Here is a 22,486-nt window from a genome sequence, read left to right on the forward strand (position 1 = left end):
CCGTAAGCTGATGTTATGTTTTGACTTGAGTTCAAACTACCTGGAGTTATATGTTAAACTAACATATAACAGCTTGTTTTCAATTAACTTAAATATATCATCTACCTGTAAGTGAAACATGCCTAGATGATAAAGGGTTTGGTATTAAAAATGATCTAAATTAAGTTTTTATGAATAAGTTAAATACGTTTTTTACTGTTATCCACTACTATGCATGCTCTTTAGAGGTATGATATAGATATTACGGATGTAACAATAGCCGAAATATTGTGATCATTATATTGTCAAATGTCTTACAGTAATATCGTGGGGTGTCACAATATTTCGAATCAAAAGTTCCTTTGCTTAAATGCATTGTTTTACAGCTGCAGTAGCTAATAAACATTGGAAACTACAAGTCCCATAATTCATATCAGCAGAGACAACATGAAATTATGTTTTTTACTTGAATTCTTGGGATTATGACAGAAATAATTCACACCAAAATCTTGTCAGGGTATTTTAAAAGCAAAAAAGGGCCCTATCTACAATTATATGAGCCAGTCCAAAATATCGCAATAAATATCGTACCGTGTGATGCATATTGTAATAATGTCGTACCGAGAGATTTGGATATCGTTACATCCCTAATAGATATAACAAATAAGTCAGTGCTTAAGCTACTGTGTCCATCTGAAAGTGAAAAACATATTACAAATTGTGTTGAAATAAATGTATACATATTTTTATTATTAATTTATATTAATGTAATTCACTGTTAAGTACCTTTGCTGAGTTTTTCTTAATCACTCCTTAGCTGCAGCAGAGTTCCCGTGCAGAGTTGTTGCGTGTTCTGAAAATGCTGAACCAAGCTCTGGAGCCTAAAACCTATTTGGTGGGAGAGGGCATCACTTTGGCTGATATGGCAGTGGCCTGTGCTGTTCTTCTACCATTTAAATATGTAAGTAATGTTTGAAAGTAACTGCTGACTAGTCGACTACTAAAATAATCATTAGTTGCCCTTGTTACCTGCAGTATTTATGTATTTCTTTATTTATGTCTGGTCCTGCTGCTTTTGTTTTCAGGTGCTGGAGCCGCAAGATCGTAAAGTTTTGACCAATGTGACGAGGTGGTTCACGACCTGCATAAACCAGCCTCAGTTTGTGAAGGTTTTGGGAAAGATCACTCTGTGTGAGAAGATGGTTCCTGTCACACTCAAGACAAGCACTGCAGTCAATGCAAATGCGGCTAATGCTCATCCTGCTGGAGACACTGCTGGAGATGCAACCAATGGTGAGGATAATTATAATAACATTTTTAAAAAGGTCATACCCTTCAGGGGGAGAGAAGAATTAGAGTAAAGGTGTAACATGTCTACTACCTGCTTGTTTCCATGGACATGCTATTGCTTCACATCGGGTGTCACACATTTTCATCCCATAAACTTGTCTGTCTTACATTTATCTTGAATACCTTTACAATATTTTGTTTTTATTTCGAGTTTGTGCCAAGAGAGAAACAATAATCATATACATACTACATATACATTGTAAACAACAGGAAAGCACATTTCTCGAAAAGGAGTCCAAAGAAGAAAAAAAACTTACATTAACCCACCCCTGTTCATTACATAGTTTAAAAAAAAATAAAAAATTATGTGGTTGCTGTACATTTATGATGAAACTTTACAAATATTTACATAAATAAATTGCAAAATAAATGACATACTATGCATACTTAATATAATTTAAATCCAATTTCTTTCATTTTTCCTGTATTGTGCTGTATTATGTTCGTACAAACCAATAATAATGACAAAGAAGGCACAGAAGGTTATCGTTTATGATCGTATCAAAATAAACATTATATACTATTGTATGTACCAGGAAAAGCAAAAAACATCTCCATCGAAACAAGCAGGTAGCGCACCCTCGACACGAAAAAGATCCATATTTAAAGACGCTCCTACGCAATCTGACCATAGTCCCATAGTGTTTATCTAGCCTCCACAAAATAAAGCGTGTTATTGTTGGTTATTGTGCTTGTAAATTGAAGCATAATGTGTTGTAATTCCTTTCAAAACCTTGCAGCGGAAAACTGACTTGTTGAAATGATGTTCTTGCAGGACCACCAAAGACAGAGGCTCAGCTGAAGAAGGAGGCTAAAAAACTTGAAAAATTGGCAAAGTTCCAACAGAAAAAAGAAATGGAGGCCAAGAAGAAGACCCAGCCCGCGTCAGAGGTAGAGCCACTCCACTGGTTTAAAAAAAAAAGAAGTGTATTATGCATTTTTCAAACATTTTTGTCTTATTTTGTTCTTCAGAAAAAGGCCAAACCTGAGAAGAAAGAAATAGGGGTGATCACTTACACTGTCCCTACTCAGCCTGGAGAGAAAAAAGGTAACATTATTACATGGTAATACCAACTTTAAAACCCCAAAGAACAAAACATATGGCCACTATGACTATGCACACTCTGGAAAGTTCAATGAGACAATAAACCATCTGGTAGACAGAGACAGGCATCTGATAAAAGTTGTGCCTGTGTGCTGGATCCAAAGGAAAAAATTGTTAAAAAATTGTTATAAAAAGATAAAACAGATCCCCAGGTATGATTGTTTTTTTATTCTTCTACAATAAACCATCTGGTCATTGGATACCCAGAACTAGCTGAATATATAAATTGACACAAGAGGTCCCAGTCAGTCATAATAATTTTTAATATATTGACTTGTGTTTTTTAGGCTCAATATTTACCATGTTTACATTTTCTTTTTCACTTAATGGTATTCTTTTTTTGGTTGTGTACAATAATATTTTAAAAGTAGAAGTAATAGTACCGTATTTTCCGCACTATTAGGCGCTCGGGATTAAAAGGTGCACTGTCATTGAATGGTCTATTTTCAAACTTTTTTCACATATAAACCACACCGGACTATAAGGTGCATTAAACGAAACACTTCCATAATTCAGTCAAACTTTATTTAACGCGTTCACAGTAACTCTCAGTTACTCTCAGCAGTTCAGTGATGATTCCGGTTTTGGTGAAAGCTCTGACCACAGTTGATACTGATCCTTAGCCCAGGCGTCCACGATCTGTTGGCAGATCGTGGCAGAAGTCGCTCGGCGCTGTCTCCCTGTCTTGGTGAATGTGTGTTCTCCTCTCATCCACTGGTCCCACGCAGCTCGCACTTTCACTTTATAACAGTCTTGAGTTTAAAGTCGGCGTTGTGAGCGTGTCTCTTGACAGGTGCATTTTGATATTAAAAGGAATCACAGTATGTATTACTCCGCGATGCTCCTGACTATGGTAGCCATAATGCTGCAAGTGATATGGCTTTGTAGTTTAAAGTCGTACTAAAACACCCGAATAGATTCATATATAAGGCGCTCTGGATTATAAAGTCAGTAGTTTTTTGATCAAATTAAAGGCTTTTAAGTGCGCCGTACAGTGCAGAAAATGCGGTAACTTTTATGAGTCATTAGAGATACTAACTTAAGTACAGCACAGATCTGGTTGCTGAGAAATTACTAGTTCATTAAACAACTGCAAACTTTCTTTCTTGTTTTCTCATTTTTAGATGTCGTCAGCGCACTGCCAGACTCTTACAGCCCGCAGTACGTGGAAGCCGCCTGGTATCCGTGGTGGGAGAAGCAGGGATTCTTCAAACCAGAATATGGGGTATGAAAATTACTCCCTAAATGGAAAGTTACAGTTTGATGTACACAAATTTTGAGTTGTGTTTGATCCGTTTCTTCTGCAGAGGAAGGATATTTCTGAGCCAAACCCTCGTGGTATATTCATGATGTGTATCCCTCCGCCAAATGTGACCGGATCTCTTCACCTGGGCCACGCTCTGACAAACGCCATCCAGGACTGTCTCACCAGATGGTACTTTTTATAGTTTCTAGTTGATCTATTTTATTTCTGTTTATTTAAAAATGAAGAATATTTGCACAAACTGGAAACGTGTAAATATGCAAATGATTTTTATAGTTCCTTGATTGGTGATAGGAGTGATACAACTAAACAACTACACACAATTTTCTACAGTTAACATTAAAACAAAGCTTCTTCTTACTTTCGTATCTTGCTATTTTTATTTGTTTTATTATTAAGTGCACTATCATTTTTATGGGGTAGGGCCAAATTACCTGCTTGTTTCCATGGAGTCTAGCATTAAACCTATTTATTTAGAATTTATTCAAATATGGATGTTTTTATTCTTCAGAAATACCTTGAAAATCATATTCTTACTGTGAGTGGGGTTGCCTCTTCACAGATCTATCCTGTAACTTGGCCTGGTGCTGTCATCTGCTTGTCTTCCTGGTCTTAGATGCGTTTAATGGCGTGCTGTGGGACATTCTGGGCAAAGCACAGAGATGTCTCCACTAGAGCAATTACACAGTACTCCTTTAAATGATGTGTTGTTTTGTTTTGTTTAGGCACAGAATGAAAGGCGAGACGACCCTGTGGAACCCGGGCTGTGATCACGCCGGCATCGCGACGCAGGTGGTGGTGGAGAAGAAGCTCATGAGGGAGAGAGGGATGAGCCGCCACGACCTGGGCAGGGAAAACTTCATCCAGGAAGTCTGGAAGTGGAAGAACGAGTGAGTAAAACAGAGCTATGTTACAAGCTATGTTATAGGATGTTTTAAATCTAATTGTAAAATATTTGGTCTTGTGGACATAGTTCAATATTTTCATTTTAAGAGTGAATATGTTTCCCCACTCAACAAAGTTTCTTCTCCAGTTCTGACGGTGTATTTTAAATCACTGCCTTATGTTTGTTTGAACAGAGGAGCTAACTACAGTAAAACTTAACAAGCTCTAGTTGACTCTAAGGAGTGTCTGTTATTAGTCCATTATTTATTTCTCTTAATTTATCAGTTTGTTTAACCAGCGCAAGAAGGCATCAGGGTAATAGTGACAAAACAGTAACATTTTAACATAAGGAAGCGTCACACTACAGGAGAAATTGCCCAATTTTGGCTGTGAGTTGCTTCTCCCCGAGTTCAGGGAGGCGTGACCTGACTTTTTGTCTTTGTGTGCAATTTTGAAGGCGCTGCGCTCCTCGTGTGTGGTGTGTGTCTGAGCTGCTTTGTCAGATCATAACCACCAAACATCAGCAAAGCGACGATAACAGCCAATAAAACAGAGCGTCAGAGGCAGAGGAGTGACACACAGATGCAAAATACAAACTCAGGAAATAGCAAAATTAACTATTCCTCACCTCTCCTAAAGCTGTAAATTTAAACTGCAACGTCTCATCCACACTACCCATAAAATTTGTCCTCCGCAAATAATGACTCCAGTCCACAAAACAGCACTATTAATCAAAAAGGCGAGAGAAGTTCCTCACGTGTATCTGTTTTCATCAACACAGTGCACGGATCGAGGTGAAGCTGCAGATCAGCGATTGAGACTTTAATTCCTGTGTATTTTAAAACCAGTCTTCTGTGCATTAAGAATCACAAATTTGAACTATTGCACCACAATAATAATAACTCGGATTTGACTTATATCTAAACTAGACGTGCAGAACTCTGATCTTTTGAGCCCTTAAGAGTCTCAAAGTGAGTGGTTTTACGGTAGACAGAAAACAGCTGACGCGATTGCGCTCACAACTTTATAGCCTGTGGGCCGCAGATATGTCCTGCTTTGGTCTTTGCGATGGGAGATTTTAAGTCTCATGAGATTCTCCTCGTGTCTCTGTTGTCTGGTGTGTGCTTTTTGTCACTCGTTTAAAAATCCTGCAGTGTGTGGCGGCCTTTAGACATAACTATTTGAACAGTTAACAGTTGGCCTCTCTCTTTTCTTTTTTGGGGGTATTTTTATTTTTTTGTTTATCGTTGTTTATTTACTTTTTATTGTCTTTTATTTTAATCTTTTGACTTGTTCTGAATTTAAAGCACTTTGTATTGTTGTATATTAGATAACCTATGGAACAATAATCATAATAAAATATAATGGATAATACGTCGATGAAAAAGCACATTTGACATGAGGGTAATGTTTCAGGAAGGGAGACCGGATCTACCACCAGCTGAAGAAACTGGGGTCTTCGTTGGATTGGGACAGAGCCTGCTTCACAATGGACCCTGTAAGTGTCACATGAATCTAAATTTGTGTTAGTTTAAGTACGGTAAATACATTTTTAAGAATTCATTTCATTTGTTTTGTTTTTGTTCAGAAACTGTCCTATGCTGTCCAAGAGGCATTTATCCGCATGCATGAAGAGGGAGTGATCTACAGGAGCAAGAGGCTGGTCAACTGGTCCTGTACGCTCAACTCTGCCATCTCAGACATTGAGGCAAGTGACAGTTTTATTATATTTAAACTCAAAATGCCCCACTTTAATATTAGCCAATAGCAAGCAGGTAATGGCTGCAGTCTTATTTGCTCTATACTGAGGTTTATTTCATTGGGGGTACTCACGGTCATATGCAATTCAAGCTTTTTGTTTCAATTACTTACGCAGTTTTATTCTATTTTATCCTACTATACTCTGGGTTTAAGATAATTTCATCTCATTTTAGACCTGGTTCCATCCAGATTAAGTCTTAATCTAGTCTGTGTTTCTTGAAAGGACAAATATTTTATGAAGTTGGTTTTGATGTGAAAGGATATAGAATTTATTTAAGCTATATAACTTATTGTTTTCCTCCGAACTTGACAGAGCATACACAATGTAACTTGATACTCCTTTTGCCATTACAAAGTCTGTTTTTAATAAAGTGATTTTAGTGACGTGATGTACTGATATTTGTTTTTCTTGTGTAGGTGGATAAGAAGGAGCTGACTGGCAGAACGCTGCTGCCTGTGCCCGGGTACAAGGAGAAGGTGGAGTTTGGAGTTCTCGTGTCTTTCGCCTACAAAATTGAGGGATCAGGTACAGTACAAAAACCCAGTATCAATATTTACAATTCAATTTCTGTATGAAATGAAAACCCTATGATGAGTTTTACCCACAGCAAAATTATTACAAAAATATTCCTAACCAAAGTTAATCTTGGAATGGATTTTAGTACATGACTCATGGAGAAGAAAATTGGTACCAGCACAAAAATAATATAATTTAACAGCATTTACAAATGATTTAAGTTTATGGTAAATTCTCCATTTTCTAAACATTCAATTTTGCACCCATTCTTGTATTTTATTATGCTGTATATTAAATTTCAAAAACGGATAACTACCTGAAGAACAAATGGGGGAATACACCAACTCTACTATTTATTACATTATACATTATGTACATAATAATGGGGTAATAGTTTAACACCTCAACTGTGTGACAAAATGAGGTTTTAAAACAAACTTGTTTTAGAAAGAATGAATTGTTTTTCACCACTGTTATTTTCCTCATTTTCATCTTTTGTCCTAATTTATAAATTATATTTTTGGAGTGGTTGCAGAATCTTTCATTAAAACGCACTTTTTTGCCAAACATTCATTATTATTTATCATTTCTTCCATTCCAGACGAGGAGGTGATTGTTGCCACTACTCGTATTGAGACCATGCTTGGAGATACCGCTGTGGCTGTGCACCCGGATGACCCCAGGTACCAGCACCTGAAAGGCAAAGTCGTCCTCCATCCATTCTGCGACCGCAAGATGCCAATCGTGTTTGACGACTTTGTAGACATGAACTTCGGAACAGGTTAGTGGTTGGAGTCAAAGTTCAGCCAAGAGTATTATTTGGTATATTTTACTAAATTATTTTGTTACAGCGCCACAGTTTGTTTAGAGCAGACATGTCAAACTCAGGCCCGGGGGCCAAATTTGGCCCACGATATAATTATATACGGCCTGCGAGATCAAATCAAATATGTATTAGAGGTGGGCCACTTGCTTCAGATAGGCTATAGAGACATTATTTATTAAATAAATTTGTTATTTTATATTATGCTTGTTCTGGATTCAAATGTTTAAGCAAAACTATTATTAAATATTTATTTTCATTTTAACATTACATATCTCGAAAGAAGCAAAACACGCAGATATTGTTGAAATTTTTCAATAAATATTTTGAGTTGGCCCACGACTTAGTCCCAGTTTTAAATTTTTGCCCTCTGTGAATTTGAGTTTGACACCCCTGGTTTAGAAGAAGGAAACTAATTTTTGCAACACATTTGACATTTTCACTGTTTTGGGGATTAAAATGTTTGTGTTTCATATTAACGTAACTGCACAAAAAGTGGTTTAACAAAGACTTTTAGTATCACAACCATGATGTTGCCTTTATTTTTTATTGAACCGTATAGTGTATCGAGATATGTATCATATCGGCAACTTCTTAATGATACTCAGCTCTAGTTTTACATCAGTTAGGTTTGTGGGGAAAAAAAAGTTGAAGGAAAGTCCAAAAATACAAGAAGAAGCAGTGAGTTCTAAAACATAATCCCTCTATCTACTGTCTGTCATCAACACAGAAAATTCCTTACAAAATGCAGGGACAATTTACAAGCAAGAAAGACATTTCAAACATCCATTTAACAGAATACAGTACAGATATATTGTAAGCAGCTTTTGAGGTTGAAATGCAGACAGCTCACAGCAGTCCCGTCTAATTATGTGTGTTTTATTCTCAGAATCGGTAAGTGCGATGTTAGAACGCTGGATGTTGTTGTTAGATTTACTGTGGCAGCAAAACTCAGATCTGGGCTCAGAAAGCAGTGAAAAACACTTCATAAAATCATTGCAGAGAATAAATAGGATGCTCAGGAGTGTATACCGTATCTGTTAACATGAAAAACACTAGTTAGTTAGCTAGTTTAAATGTTAAGTGTAGTTTAAAGATGCTTAAAAGGAGCTGGACCTGATTTTTACTGTTTTTACTGTTCTAGTGAAATGAGAAATGTAACCTGTCATTTGATCTGCCATTTTCATCTATATAATTGCTCCTTCGCCGTGTCTCCGGTGTTTAGGTGCTGTCAAAATCACTCCAGCTCACGACCATAACGACTACGAGGTTGGAGTGAGGCACAATCTGGCCTTCATCAACATTTTGGATGAGAACGGGCTCCTTATCAACGTGCCCCCTCCCTTCCTGGTACAGTGTTCAGCTCATTATCATTCTAGCCAGACTGCGCGGCTTTCTCTGGCAATGTCAAACTTTTGGCTGCCGCTTTTGGTCCTTTCTGCAAATTACCATCTGACCTTTTCCTCAGCTTGTCTCTTCTAACACTGTCTTTCACTACACCCTCTGTGGTCATCTTATTGTAACGATACCCAAGTCTCACAGTGCAATATTTGATACAAGCCTTTATTGGCATCAGCTACAAAGTATTAATAGGCCAATATTGCTCTCTGGTCATCAAAGTTAACATATGAGTACCGTATTTTTTGGACTGTAAGTCACACTTTTGGTCATGGTTTCTGTGGTCCTGCAACTTATACTCCAGTGTGACTTATATATTAAAGTTTTCACACTGACAGCCGCGACAGGGCGCTCTAGTCTTATGTGTGAGTATCTGCTGCTCCTGTTCCTCCTGTACCACTGTCATTTGGCTCTACTGCGCATGTCTTCTGCAGAAAGAGCCTCTGTTCTGTCTGTATCATGTCAGTCGACTTACTTCTGTACCACTGAAAATTTAACAAACTTATAAAGAAAACTGAGAAGACTGAACACAAATACCCCATAAATAAAATCATATTTTGCAATTTACAAGCTGCAAGTAGTGAAATATTCAGCTGAAAACAGTAATCTAACAGCAGAAATAAAGTTTGGAGTGAGTGAGAAACTTGTGACACGGGGAGAGTGCACAGGTCAACTTTCCTGGAAGTCACTGGATGGAGCGACAAAGTCTGGACTTCAGAGACAACCGAAACCATCTTGTCGGGATTCAGAAAGGCCGGAATAATACTAACTGGAACTGATGCCGAGTCTGACGACAGCTACACAGAAGAGAAAGTGGTGCTCCTTTTACCTCTGGAGGCCACACAGAAGTGACACAGAGGATGGAAAAATTGAATGGATTTAGTGATTTGGAGTGAGATGGGGAGTTTGGTAAACTTGTTGTGTTCTGTTGTTTATGCTATAGTTATCTGAAGAACTGTTCATATGTGACGTTAACGGCCTGTTGCTTGCCTTTCAAGATGAAATGTCGGTTCCTAGTTTCTGATTTTATAGAATGTTTCCCCCAAAAAGTGCAAATTATGTTCATTTCTTCATTATGCATTTTTTGGCTGGTGCGACTTGTAGTCCAAAAAATACGGTACTACATTTGTTTAAAAATACCTTTTTGCTGTCAGTAATTTTTTCATGTTGGCTATATTTATTTTTTTAATATGCTGATGTAACAAAACATTGCATTTGCAAGAGGTAGCTTACAGTTGAATGTATTGCTAAAATCCATGGTATTTAAAAGTACACCTTGTAACTTTTTTGGAGGAAGGTCCACCACCTGTTTGTCTGCATGGAGATGTTATTGCTTTGCGTAATGTTCTGCAGTCTGGCTTTGACCTTGATTATGCTAATTAATGTCTTACTGTTGAACATTCTAGGCAAGCCAAACTATGGAAACAAGCCAGATGAAAAACCCTCCACCAAAAGTTTCTTAGAGAACCTTTACAACTTTTAATATTGTGATATAATGTTGTCAAGGTTATTTTTACATCCTTTCCTCAGAGCGTTCTCTCTGTTCTGTCTGTTCATCTAAATATAATGCTACATAATGTTTTGATACAGAAATATATGTTTATTTCACTGTGCAATTTATTACAGACACTTCCTCTGATACGAAAACATTACTAGGAAATGATTGAAAGTTTTTTTTGGTATTTTTATTTGTCTTCTATTTCCACAGGGGATGAAACGCTTTGAAGCCAGGAAGACTGTCCTCGAGGCTTTGAAGGACAGGGGTCAATTTAAGGAAATCAAAGACAACCCTATGGTGGTCCCAGTCTGCAGGTGCATAGCATTTAAAGACACAGTAGCACAAGTACGTAGGTTATAAATTTAGGCCTTTTTCATTTATTTTCTGTGTGTTTTAGTCGATCCAAAGACATCGTGGAGCCTCTTCTGAAGCCGCAGTGGTACGTGAACTGTGCAGACATGGGGAAACAGGCTGCAGACGTTGTGAGAGAAGGACAGCTCAAAATCATCCCCGATCACCACATCAAGACCTGGTTCAGCTGGATGGACAATATCAGGTAACTTTATTCATTCATTTTTTCATATTACATTTTATTTTAATGAGAAAATTGTGAAAACCACTTGGCATCTATTAAGTTTTTTACAAGTACTCGTACGTGACAGTAGATAATAAATAAATACTTGACTGAACTATTGTGTTGCATGCATTAGTTATATAATTCTTGTAATATCCCAGAGCAATGTTTCATGTTTAGAATTATAATTTTTCCAACTTTTATTTTGAATCTTTTTAATACTTTTTGATAATATCCTCAATAGTGAGTTTTTACAGGTTGTAAGCATAAAGAATATATAAAAAAAAGTATATGTCAACAATTAGGGGTGTAACGGTAAAAAGAAATCATGGTTCGTTACATACCTTGGTTTTGAGGTCATGGTTTGGTTAATTTTCGGTACAGTATATTTGTGTGTTTATTAAACACACACATTTAACATTATACAAGCGGGAAAATAAAATTTAATGCAAAGTTCTGCTTGGTAATACTAATAAGTAAAATAAAATATTCTCAAATAAACAACAAATGTTTGAAATATTATAAAAAAATGAATTTCTTGTAAACGGTAAACAAAGCTTTTCAAAAAGTAAAGTGCAGCGCAACAGTTCCAACATGAAGTTTTACTCGGTCTTCGTATTTTTGGCCAGAAAAAACAACTTGTCCGCATTGTGTGCCATAATTGAAGATCAGCTGGCAGGGGAGGGGGCGGGGCCGGAGATTCCGTGCCACCGAAAGGTGTAATTTTGCGAGGATCCACGTGGTTCGGAGGGATGTAGTCAAGGCAGGGGCAATTGTTGTCAAGGCTGCTGCCCTAACTATAAAGCAATGGAGGAAACACTCCCGCCCCAATCACGGACAAGTTCCCCCATGTATATTAAAGAGCTGAGCCTTCTGTGTAGCTGCACATAGCGGCAGAATGTAAACATACACAAATTATGCAAGTCTCACTTGTGCACAGCCCTGCACCGAACCGAACGTCCCGTACGGAACCGGTTCGGCATAAATACATGAACCTACTACACCCCTATCAGCAATACAATACATGTGTTACGCTTTTTTTAAAATTACCACAAGAATAGTGAAGGAATCATTCTTTTTTTTTTAGGCCTAAAACAAATCTAAATTGTATTGACGCCATGATGATGTATCAAGCCGCATATCAAATTGTCAGAAAACTGTATTGTTGCATCCCTACTTTATATTTTCTATGTTTTGTGCCTAGTTGTGAATGTAACTTTTAAGCATATGTCCCTTTCCTCCTTTAGAGACTGGTGCATCTCTCGACAGCTGTGGTGGGGTCACAGAATCCCTGCTTACTTTGTGACTGTCAGCGACCCTTCTGTAAAACCAGGAGAGGTGAGACACTTCAACATAACGGCAAAGCAGTTAGTGATACATCAGTCTTGTCTTTTTGTTTGCATTTTGTTCCTGTATTTTAATGCATACAACATTGCTTATTCTCTTTAACCATACTCTAACTACCATTTCTTCAATCCTATGCATTATTGTTTTTGTTAACTTCTCCTATATTTGTGCAAAATCTGCCTCAGTACAGATTTAATGCATAAGCAGCTGAAGATTGTCGATATAAATCCTCTGCGTGCTGTCTGCATCTAATTATAAAGTGCTTTATTGTCCGATAAACTCCCCTCTGGTCTCTGCGAATTGTGAAAAGCTTTTGTAAACTCATTGCAATTAATCTTTTGGAATTTCAGGATGTATAAGGAATAACTTAGACCACTGCAAACTGTTTAAAATGAACTAGTTTGAGTATACAGTAAAAATCAGGTACATTCTTACTGTTCTTTTAAATAGTTGTCATTCTGTGCTGCTGTTTTAATTGCGTTTATTGTCCTTGGGTCCCTTGAAAGGAGCCATCAAATAAAATAAATGACTATTATTATTAAAACAATACATTTTTCTGTCAATGCCAGGACATGGACGGTCATTACTGGGTGAGTGGGAGAACTGAAGAAGAGGCCAGGGAGAAGGCTGCTAAACGCTTCAACGTGACAGCTGACAAAATCACACTTAGACAAGGTACAATTTTAAATACAAGATAATAGGTCAGTGTTGAATACCTCCTTTTGTTTTATTATAATTACTGTTTCTGACCTGTATTTCAGATGAGGATGTCCTGGACACTTGGTTCTCCTCTGGTATTTTTCCTTTCTCGATCTTCGGATGGCCTAACGAGGTAAAATGAGTCTAAGGACAGCCTGCCCTTGTATTTGCATAAATGAATATTCCAACTGGTCATAGAAGATCATTTTAATGCATTTTTAATAGTCGCTGTGGCACATTTGCAGCTGAATACTTTGTAAATGACTTATTTCTTATTTACAAAGCTAAAGTAATTTGAGTGAATATATAGGTTTTTCTTAAGACTTGTTAAATAAAAAGATAATTAGCATATAATTTAAACATTACACCAGTGTTAAAGAGGCACTATGCAGCTGCTTATCTTCATGGAGATGTTTTTGTTTTGCCTTGAATGTTCCACTGTTTCACATTAAACTCCCTTCCATGGATTCTTCTGCAACTGAATAAATGCAAAGTACATTGAAAGGGAGTTGAAGACGTGTTGAGTTGAAGAAAGAGTGTTGGAGACGTGTGGAGACACTTTTTTAAATATTCCATCCAGTCCTTGTATTTGCAGAGGTCACTGGTGCTAGGCTAGTGTAAGTCAATGGCCATAGTTATCCTGCCACTAAAAACAGTCTTACCCACTCCACAAAACACCCGAAGCAAAACTATTATTACGCCAGACTGTCCATGTGAATGTCTGTGTTGATAGAATAATTCTAGAAGTAAAACCAACCTTGCATTTGAAGGATTTATGTCTGAGCAGCAGTGAGTTGTACTTCCTGATAGAGAGTTTGGCAGCGGCGTACTGATACATGAGAAAATAGTTCCTCAACATGCGACGATTCATGCAATGCAAGGTTAGTTTTATTTTTCTATCGACACAGACATTTACATGGACAGTCTGGTGTAATAATAGTTTTGCTTCGGGTGTTTTGTGGAGTGGGTAAAACTGTTTTTAGTGGCAGGATAACTATGACCATTGACATGCACTAGTCTAGCACCAGCGACCTCTGCAAATACAAGGACTGGATGGAATATTTAAAAAAAAAAAAGTGTCTCCACACGTCTCCAACACTCTGGCTCACAAGGAAATGAGATCCTATGTCCAAAATTCCAGGCTGTCCCTTTAATGCCATACTGTGGGACATTACAGACACTGCAAGCTACATTGTGCCTTTAATCTATAAAATGTCTACTGGAATACCTGAATACCTGTTATTGTATATTGATTTATTGCTTCCTTGCTGTTAAGATGTTATTATAGTTATTATATCATTGTATCATGTAATAATGCAATTAATGTCTAAACTAAAACTTACATTATTTGCTCTATATTTCCTTTGTCTGTTTGACGTTTAGACAAAGGACCTGAATGTGTTCTATCCCGGGACGCTGCTGGAGACGGGACACGACATCTTGTTTTTCTGGGTCGCTCGGATGGTGATGATGGGCCTGAAACTCACTGGCAAACTCCCCTTCAAAGAGGTAAGGCTCATCTATGGGTTTCATGTGATGCCAAATTACTGTTTCCATAGCAATGAACTATTCAAAACAGTGTTGGTCTAGTTTATCTTTTGAATAGAGAAGACTAGATTTTAAAATGTAAAATCCTAAAATATCTACCACATTGTTTCCTTGTTCAAAAACTTGCTGTGTTAATGTCTGGGCGAAAAGTCACAGCAATTTGTGGTTGAAGAGAGCCGTGGACCACCCTAATTTGTGTGAGAAGATTTTGAACTCTGTAATTACTATCCACAGAAAAAAAGGCAAATATCTGTTATGACATTTTACCAGCCCTTTAGCTCTAATGTTAATTTAAAACAATGATTCAGATCGGGATGTCAACTGTGAGTATGTGATTATGGTGAGAAGAAACATCTAAATTTTAGGATTATTCACAATTATAGACATCAGCAGCGAGAAACAACAATAAAATCTGTAATTGTCTTGGAATCACCATTTCTTAAGTGTGTGACCAGCAAGAAATCAAAATCATGGGTGTCCAAACCTTTTTCATCTGAACATTAATTTCATCTAAACACAGACGAAGCAGAGGACTGATGATCGAGGGCCGTAGACTGGTGCTCTGTAAAGTGAAAAATTGAAATATGTGCATGTTTAACTCGTTAGAATGAGTCATCAGTCCTTTATTCATGCTGAGATTCTTAAAGCCACACACTAAATAGTAAATGTTAGCTTTATCAAGGTAGATTTTCAAAAAACTTGGAGTAAAAACTTTATTTTTTAATTGATGCAAGGTACTTTGGACCAATTCACCTGGAAGCCTCAGAGCCAAGAAAAATTGGCCATGGTTTGGACATGTTGAACTGAAATTACTGAAAGTTTTGGTCACACTTGTCTATTTTTTATTTATAATAATTTTATAACTGTATAACCTCTGTTGCTGGGTTTCAGATTTAATCAGATCCCTTTTTTGTAATACAGTGTGTTTTTGGGTCTTTCCACAAATTGAAATGATCTGGTTCAACATTTGTGCATTTAGTTTTTGGACATTTATTATGAAAGTACAATGTCATCAAAAGGGAAAACTTACTCTTTCACCCTCATCTGAGAGAATAACGTCATGACCTTGGAGACTCTGAAAACCACCAATTGACACTTTGCAGCTGATGGCATCAACATTCCCTGGGGGTGTTAAACTAACTACAGGCTCTGCTCTGTCTGAGGAGACTATAATTTGATCTTTTTTTTAGCACAATCTGACCAGCGTTTACTTAGTTGAAACTACAACGGGTGAAATGATTTGTACTTTTAAACAAGTCTCTCAAACTTTAAATTACTGTCAGAATAATTTTGCATTTTTTCTTGAGTTCTCAGACAATCTAAAAGTGTATTTGACAGTCAGCAAAACTCTGGGGGCAGGAGTTTTACTTGGATATATAAAAATGGTTCAGAATTGTCCTTTTGGTGCTCTTCAGTGGTCTTCATACTATGTATTTTTATATTATGTATCTCTCTATTTATTGGTTGTTGAGATTTGTACTATTTATATCTTGTATTGTAGTTGAACTTAAATAGCTTGTAACTAAAATCTGTTCAGCCTACATGTCCCAGCATGCACCAGGGGACTGTGGTGAACATGTGACCTACATATATTAATTTAAATCTCTAAAATCTCAAATTTTTTTTACTTTATCTGCCATGTGGTATTAAAGGCTTTTAATTATTTTGTACTTTTTGAGTGCCTCAGTTTTTTCTACTTTGCATTTGACAGTGTTTGTTAATGTGTGCATTGTGTCACCATGGTAACCGCTGAACATTCCACCACAGACGTACATGTAGAACGCCCCCGGCATGCTGTCACTGCAAAATATCAAGTCACTTTTGAAATAAAAGTAAAACAGTTGGCTTGTCCTTTGCGCATGACTAAACCGCCCTCTTTTGTGTAGGTTTACTTGCACGCCGTGGTGAGAGATGCACATGGGCGGAAAATGAGCAAGTCCCTGGGCAACGTTATCGACCCCCTGGATGTGATTACGGGGATTTCTCTGGAGGTAAAACGTCTAATCACAATTTTAAGCCTGACAACACACAGCCTGCTCCGTCCTCTCTCATTTGGATTATTTGGTCACTACATCCTTATGGCTCCCCTCAGGCTCATTTTCTTATGTAAGCTTTATTAAACCTCCTTTTCCTCCAACAAGATTTTATTGAGACCATCAATCTCTCCATTTTCAGCTGGTCTAAAGCCTCGTAGGCAGATTAGGCGTGACATGTCCACAAGAGGGCAGTAAAGGTCTGGGAGTAAATTACAGTTTCCCATAATGTGATTTGAATGGAAAAAATAACTTGTCTACTTTTGACAGCAGATACTTTCTCTCCAACATAATATCAGAAATTGTTGCTGTGAAGTATGTTATTGCTTTGCCTCAAATGTTCCACATCATCACGTTAGATCATCATTTATTTAATTATACGGGTTTTGTTTAAGGGGATTAAAAACGTTGAAAAACAAATCATTCATACAGTAAGGCCGGTCGGCTCTCCACAGATCTGACCTGTAACTTGACCTGGTGGCGTTAACTGCTTGTTGCAAAGGAGATGAGTTCAATACCGTCCTGTAACAGTAACATTTTCAGGGCTACATTGTGCATTTTTAAAGCTGCAAATAGTTGGCCTAGACAATAGACTGTATAAAGAAATGGTCTAAGGCTTTGTTTCCCTAAAGACTAGTTCATAACACTCAGGTGGGCCACAAGAGATTTTTTTTTTTGGGTCACCCTGTCGCATGTAGGTCTGCAATATACAGTTCTGACTAGACGCCTGATCTGCTGTTGCGCTCTCCTCCTGCACCACGAACTGAAACGCGCTACAGAAAGGCAGACAGACCCACCTGTCTTGTTAGAAATGCTGAAATGTTAAGACATGTTTTGTATAATTTCTAGCGGTGTAACAATAACCGAAATATTGTGATATTGTATCGTCAGAGTTCTCACAATAATATCGTGGACCATCACAATATATCGAATTATGAGTCTCTTTGCTTAAATTAAGAGTTATAGTGCAGCAATAGAAAAAGAACAAGAGGGAACTATATAGACCATGATCCTTTGCTCCATTTCAGTGAAGATTACAAGAAGAAATAACAGTTCTAAGCATTTTTAAGTCTTAGTTCTTTGGATTAAGTCTTGTCAAGGCATTTTAAGAGGAAAAAGTAGCTTATTCACAGTTTTGTTAACCACAAAATATTGCAATAATACCATGAGATATATATTGTGAAAATATCGTACCGAGAAATTTGGATATTGTTACATCCCTAATCGTCAGTCTCCCCACCGTATCGTGAGCTTTCCCACGATATCACAATAAATATCGTGTTGTGAGGTTCTTAATGTGACGATATTGTATCATGAGACTTGGATATCGTTACACCCCTAATAATAATTTCTAATCTTTTTGTAATTATTTTATTGACTATTTTGTTCCAATATTGCTGGTTCAATTGAATTTTGAAAAGAAAAAAAATGGCTACATTTAATGTCCAAATAGACAACTTATGGATCCTTTTTTGCTGGTTCAATTATTGTTTTAAAACTTGAGTAATACTAATTGTTCACTCAGTCAACAACAAAATATCCTTATTAATGTTCAATAATGGTCAAATCCATCTTTATTTAGTGATTTATGAATCATGTCTATTGACTTGGGTCGCAAAAGTTTGTGACTTTTAAAATATGGGTCCCCAGAAAAAAATTTGGGAAAGGGACTGTGACGTCACCCATAGTGCTCAGTTCCAGTCAAATGAAGCTCACAGAGGCTGGCAGTTATAGGAGCAAGTTCCATATTAGGAAGAGGAATTGAGTTACACAACGAAAACAGTGAAATAAAACTACAGGAGGATGTAGAGTGGGTTATTACGAACATGTTAAGACCAAAATGAGGAGTCTGACAGCAGTAGTTAAGGAAAGAGGGGCAATGATTTTTCAATAGAAAGTGAATTGGAGCCAGAGTTGATAGAGCCAGATGCACACCCATTGTCACTTCGTATTTGGAACACAGTGACTGACAGGTTAGCTACAGTATGTCCATTTATACAGTCTATAGCCTAGATAAAACCAACAGTAAAATATAATCTTCCAAATTAAGGAGAAATATATTTTGGTTGATATTTTGTGTTGGAGTTTTCTCGTCCATTCACCATTTGTTCAGTGCTTGAATCTCCTCCAAGACTTTGCAAATGTTTAAGCTGAAAAAATGTCAAGATACAGTTTTTTGTCAATCTCCCACCCACACTCAAAGTTGAATAATAAATAACATAACATTTGGCTGTGGTGTCACTCGTCTCGCTCTTCAGGGTCTGCATGCCCAGCTGACGGACAGTAACCTGGACCCAGTGGAGGTGGAGAAGGCGAAACAGGGCCAGAAGTCCGACTACCCAAGTGGGATCCCCGAGTGTGGAACAGATGCTCTACGCTTCGCCCTGTGCGCTTATACCAGTCAAGGTGAACTAGCTGAATCTTCATTATTATTTCCCTGTAAATGAAATGTACAAAACAAGAGTTCACCATGAGAACAATAATCAGAAATGTATGGTGCCTAACTGACTTTTCAAAGTGCTTCCATTCCTTTCCATTATATTTTCACAATCCCATATTTGACAATGATAACAGGTAATTCTCTAGCCACAGCTGATTGACATGTATACCAGTCTGTGGCAACAACCGCTTTGAACTTGATGGAGGTAATATGCAGGGTTCCCATGGTCATGGAAATCCTGGAAAAGTCATGGAATTTTAGTATCTCTTTACGGAACTACACTGTTCTGTTGTCATTAACAGAATCATTAGACTATTATGATAATTTTCAAGATAATTGAACTCCTCCACTTGAGGCAGAATCACAGATACAAGTGGTCGAAATGAGTTTCCACCACAGGGTGGCTGGGCGCTCCCTTAGAGATGGGGTGAGGAGCATAGTCATACGGGAGGAGCTCAGAGTAGAGTCGCTGAGGTGGCTTGGGCATCTGTTCTGCATACCTCCTGGGCATGTCCCACCAGAAGGAGGCCTAAGGAAGACTAAGTCTCTCGGCTGGCCTGGGAACGCCTTGTGTCCCAGTCTAAGATGGGAATTCCAGCTTAGACTGCTGCCCCTGCAACCCGACCTCTGATAAGCTTAATAAAATGGATGGGTGGATGGATTATTTCTGAACGTATGCACCTTTTGTTTAAAATAGACAACAATAGATGCACTGACAGTATTTTAAATGTTAAAAAACTATGATTCCAAACCATAAGGCGAATGGAAAGTTTTAACATTTCATTCCAAAAAGTCTTATCAATTCTACACATGTAGGTGCCGTAAAGTGAAAAATTCACTTTAGGTCATGAAAAAGTCATGGAAAAATTTTGAAATTTTGTCAGTAAAAAAGAGTGGGAATCCTGAATATTTCTTTGCCTGGAATGTTCCATAGTATGACAAGTAAACTTGATTATTTTTTGCTTAAAACAAACAAAAACTTCATAAATGTGTATTCTTACTATGAGCGTGCCTCTCCACAGATCTGATCCACAGAATTGACCTTGGAGGTGCTTGTCTCCATTGGGACAATTTTGCCAAACTAGAACATTCCAGGCAAAATAATTACAGCACCATGATCCCTCCAACAGAAAAGCTACATATTGCATCTTTAAATTATAGTTTTTATGATGATATATTTACTTTCCTGTGTCCTCCTCTGTCAAACAAAGAATTTTGAATCTTGAACACTGACACAGCCAAAAAGGGTTTAATGTCTTGCCCAAGGACACAACATTATGAACTAACCAGAGCAGGACTTGAACCGGTAACCTTCTTCGCACGAGTTCACTCCACCACCAAGATAAACACGCATTAATATTTCGTTCACAGTACATTTCTGTTTCTGCTCCTCAGGCAGAGATATCAACCTGGATGTGAACCGTATCCTTGGTTACCGCCACTTCTGCAACAAACTGTGGAACGCTGTTAAGTTTGCCATGAAAACACTCGGAGACAACTTTGTACCTTCGGAAAAAGCCCAGGTGAGAAAGGATGAAAAACATATCTAAATTCTATCAAACACGCCACTCTTCATCTGGGGATTATTCGTGCATAGTGCCTGTCAAAGTTGCCCTATTCACTGCAAAAAATCTAAACTGCCTCGAGATCTTAAAGAAATCCAAGTGACGACATTACCCACGGGTTAAAGGCTTTCATTGAGATGACTGAATGATTTATTTTTATTTCGAGTTTGTACCAAGAGAGGAACAATAATCATATACATACGACATATACATGGTAAACAACAGAAAAGCACATTTCTCAAAAAGGAGTGGGAAGAAAAACTCATAATAAAACTTGAAATAAACTTATCTTAACCCACCTCTATTACTATACATGTTAGTTATTTTTATTTTATTTATTTTTATCTTATTGTAACGTTTAGTGACCTGTATACCTCCGTTAAGATGTAATTAAGGCTGTTCGATTATGGAAAAAAAAATTATTATAACGATTATTTTGGTCAGTATTGAAATCACAATTGTTCAAATGTTTATTTTTTTGTTACACGATGCAGCATTTATTCAGCATTTCTCTCTTAAAAAAAAAAACAAAACCAAGGAAAACTTATTGATAATTTATTCAAAACTTTCAAAATGAAAATAAAAATAGGCTACAAATATGTAACTTAGAGCAGTTTTGTGATGTATAAAAGATAAAATGAATAAAATATATAGTAAAATATGGTTAAAATATAATTTGAACATGAAATAAGGCATAGAAAAACATAAATATATCCAAAATAAACTATGTATCCAGCTGTTCTGCAATCTCTGTAGTTAAAAAATAAAATAAATTTACTTATTTATATAAAAAACTCAATTAACCCAAACTAAACTTTGTTCAGCTTTAAGTCACTTCAACTCGATGATGACTTTGGCGATCGTTTGACACACAAATCAAAATTGCGATCATAATTCAATTAACTGCACAGCCTTAGATGTTATTTCTTTACTTGGTATGTTCCATGGTATGGCATTAGACTGACCTATCTCCATGGAGACAAGCAGGTGGTTAGGTGACCCTACTTCAAGTAAGAATTCATATTTTTTCAGGTATTTTTGAGCAAGAATATAACCTATTGTTAAATAAATGCAGTATAAAAATGTGTAATGCCGTAGAGTGTAACATTCTCTCTATGGAAACAAGCAAGTGTCAGACCAGAAAAGTTACATATTAAGTTAAAATATCCGTAACTGTGGTTAAAAATGTAATCTTAAACGCTAGGATGAATAATTGTATCTTGATTGAGTAGATTTTGATTAGTCACTTGCCCCGATTCAAGCGATTTAAACTTTTAATTGGTTTAAGATTTATTTAAGATTATCGTTTTCGCAAAACACCTCTTGGGCGAGTATGTTAGCTTTCAATAAGAGCTAGAAGTCAGGATTATAATAATAAAACAGTCAGAAATATCTCAAGTCTGTAATTTAAAGGCTTACTATGTAACTTTTCTGGCTTCTTATCTCTATGGTAACGTTATTACTTTGTCTGAATGATCCACAGTGTGACAATAACCAGAGTTGGGGACTTGCACTCGAGTCAGACTTGAGTCACTATTTTTAGGACTTGAGACTTGACTTGATAAAATGGACTAAGACTTGGGGCTCGACTCGGACTTGAAGCTCACTGACTTGGGACTTGACTCGGACTTGAGCCTTGTGCCTTAAGATGACTTGATGCTCCTCCTAAAAAATAAGATATCTTTAGATTTGATACATGC

General features: G+C 37.1%; 1 protein-coding gene across 1 annotated transcript in view; it reads left to right on the forward strand.

The window, feature by feature from the left end:
• Window positions 1–22,486, forward strand: part of vars1 (valyl-tRNA synthetase 1) — a 36,456-nt gene that overhangs the window by 2,992 nt on the left and 10,978 nt on the right. Inside the window, exons 3-23 of the mRNA XM_020927357.2 lie at window positions 797–940; window positions 1,065–1,272; window positions 2,105–2,220; window positions 2,302–2,377; window positions 3,559–3,659; window positions 3,742–3,869; window positions 4,424–4,588; window positions 6,000–6,081; window positions 6,172–6,291; window positions 6,762–6,870; window positions 7,463–7,642; window positions 8,910–9,034; window positions 10,791–10,894; window positions 10,978–11,136; window positions 12,402–12,492; window positions 13,071–13,176; window positions 13,263–13,333; window positions 14,584–14,709; window positions 16,635–16,739; window positions 19,040–19,187; window positions 20,617–20,744. Of these exons, the coding sequence (XP_020783016.2) occupies window positions 797–940; window positions 1,065–1,272; window positions 2,105–2,220; window positions 2,302–2,377; window positions 3,559–3,659; window positions 3,742–3,869; window positions 4,424–4,588; window positions 6,000–6,081; window positions 6,172–6,291; window positions 6,762–6,870; window positions 7,463–7,642; window positions 8,910–9,034; window positions 10,791–10,894; window positions 10,978–11,136; window positions 12,402–12,492; window positions 13,071–13,176; window positions 13,263–13,333; window positions 14,584–14,709; window positions 16,635–16,739; window positions 19,040–19,187; window positions 20,617–20,744 (2,592 nt within the window). The remainder of the gene's footprint in view (window positions 1–796; window positions 941–1,064; window positions 1,273–2,104; window positions 2,221–2,301; window positions 2,378–3,558; window positions 3,660–3,741; window positions 3,870–4,423; window positions 4,589–5,999; window positions 6,082–6,171; window positions 6,292–6,761; window positions 6,871–7,462; window positions 7,643–8,909; window positions 9,035–10,790; window positions 10,895–10,977; window positions 11,137–12,401; window positions 12,493–13,070; window positions 13,177–13,262; window positions 13,334–14,583; window positions 14,710–16,634; window positions 16,740–19,039; window positions 19,188–20,616; window positions 20,745–22,486) is intronic.

Source organism: Boleophthalmus pectinirostris, unplaced genomic scaffold (genome assembly GCF_026225935.1).
Source record: "Boleophthalmus pectinirostris isolate CB_2022bp ecotype Guang Dong unplaced genomic scaffold, ASM2622593v1 HiC_scaffold_6, whole genome shotgun sequence".
NCBI lineage: Eukaryota > Metazoa > Chordata > Actinopteri > Gobiiformes > Gobiidae > Boleophthalmus > Boleophthalmus pectinirostris.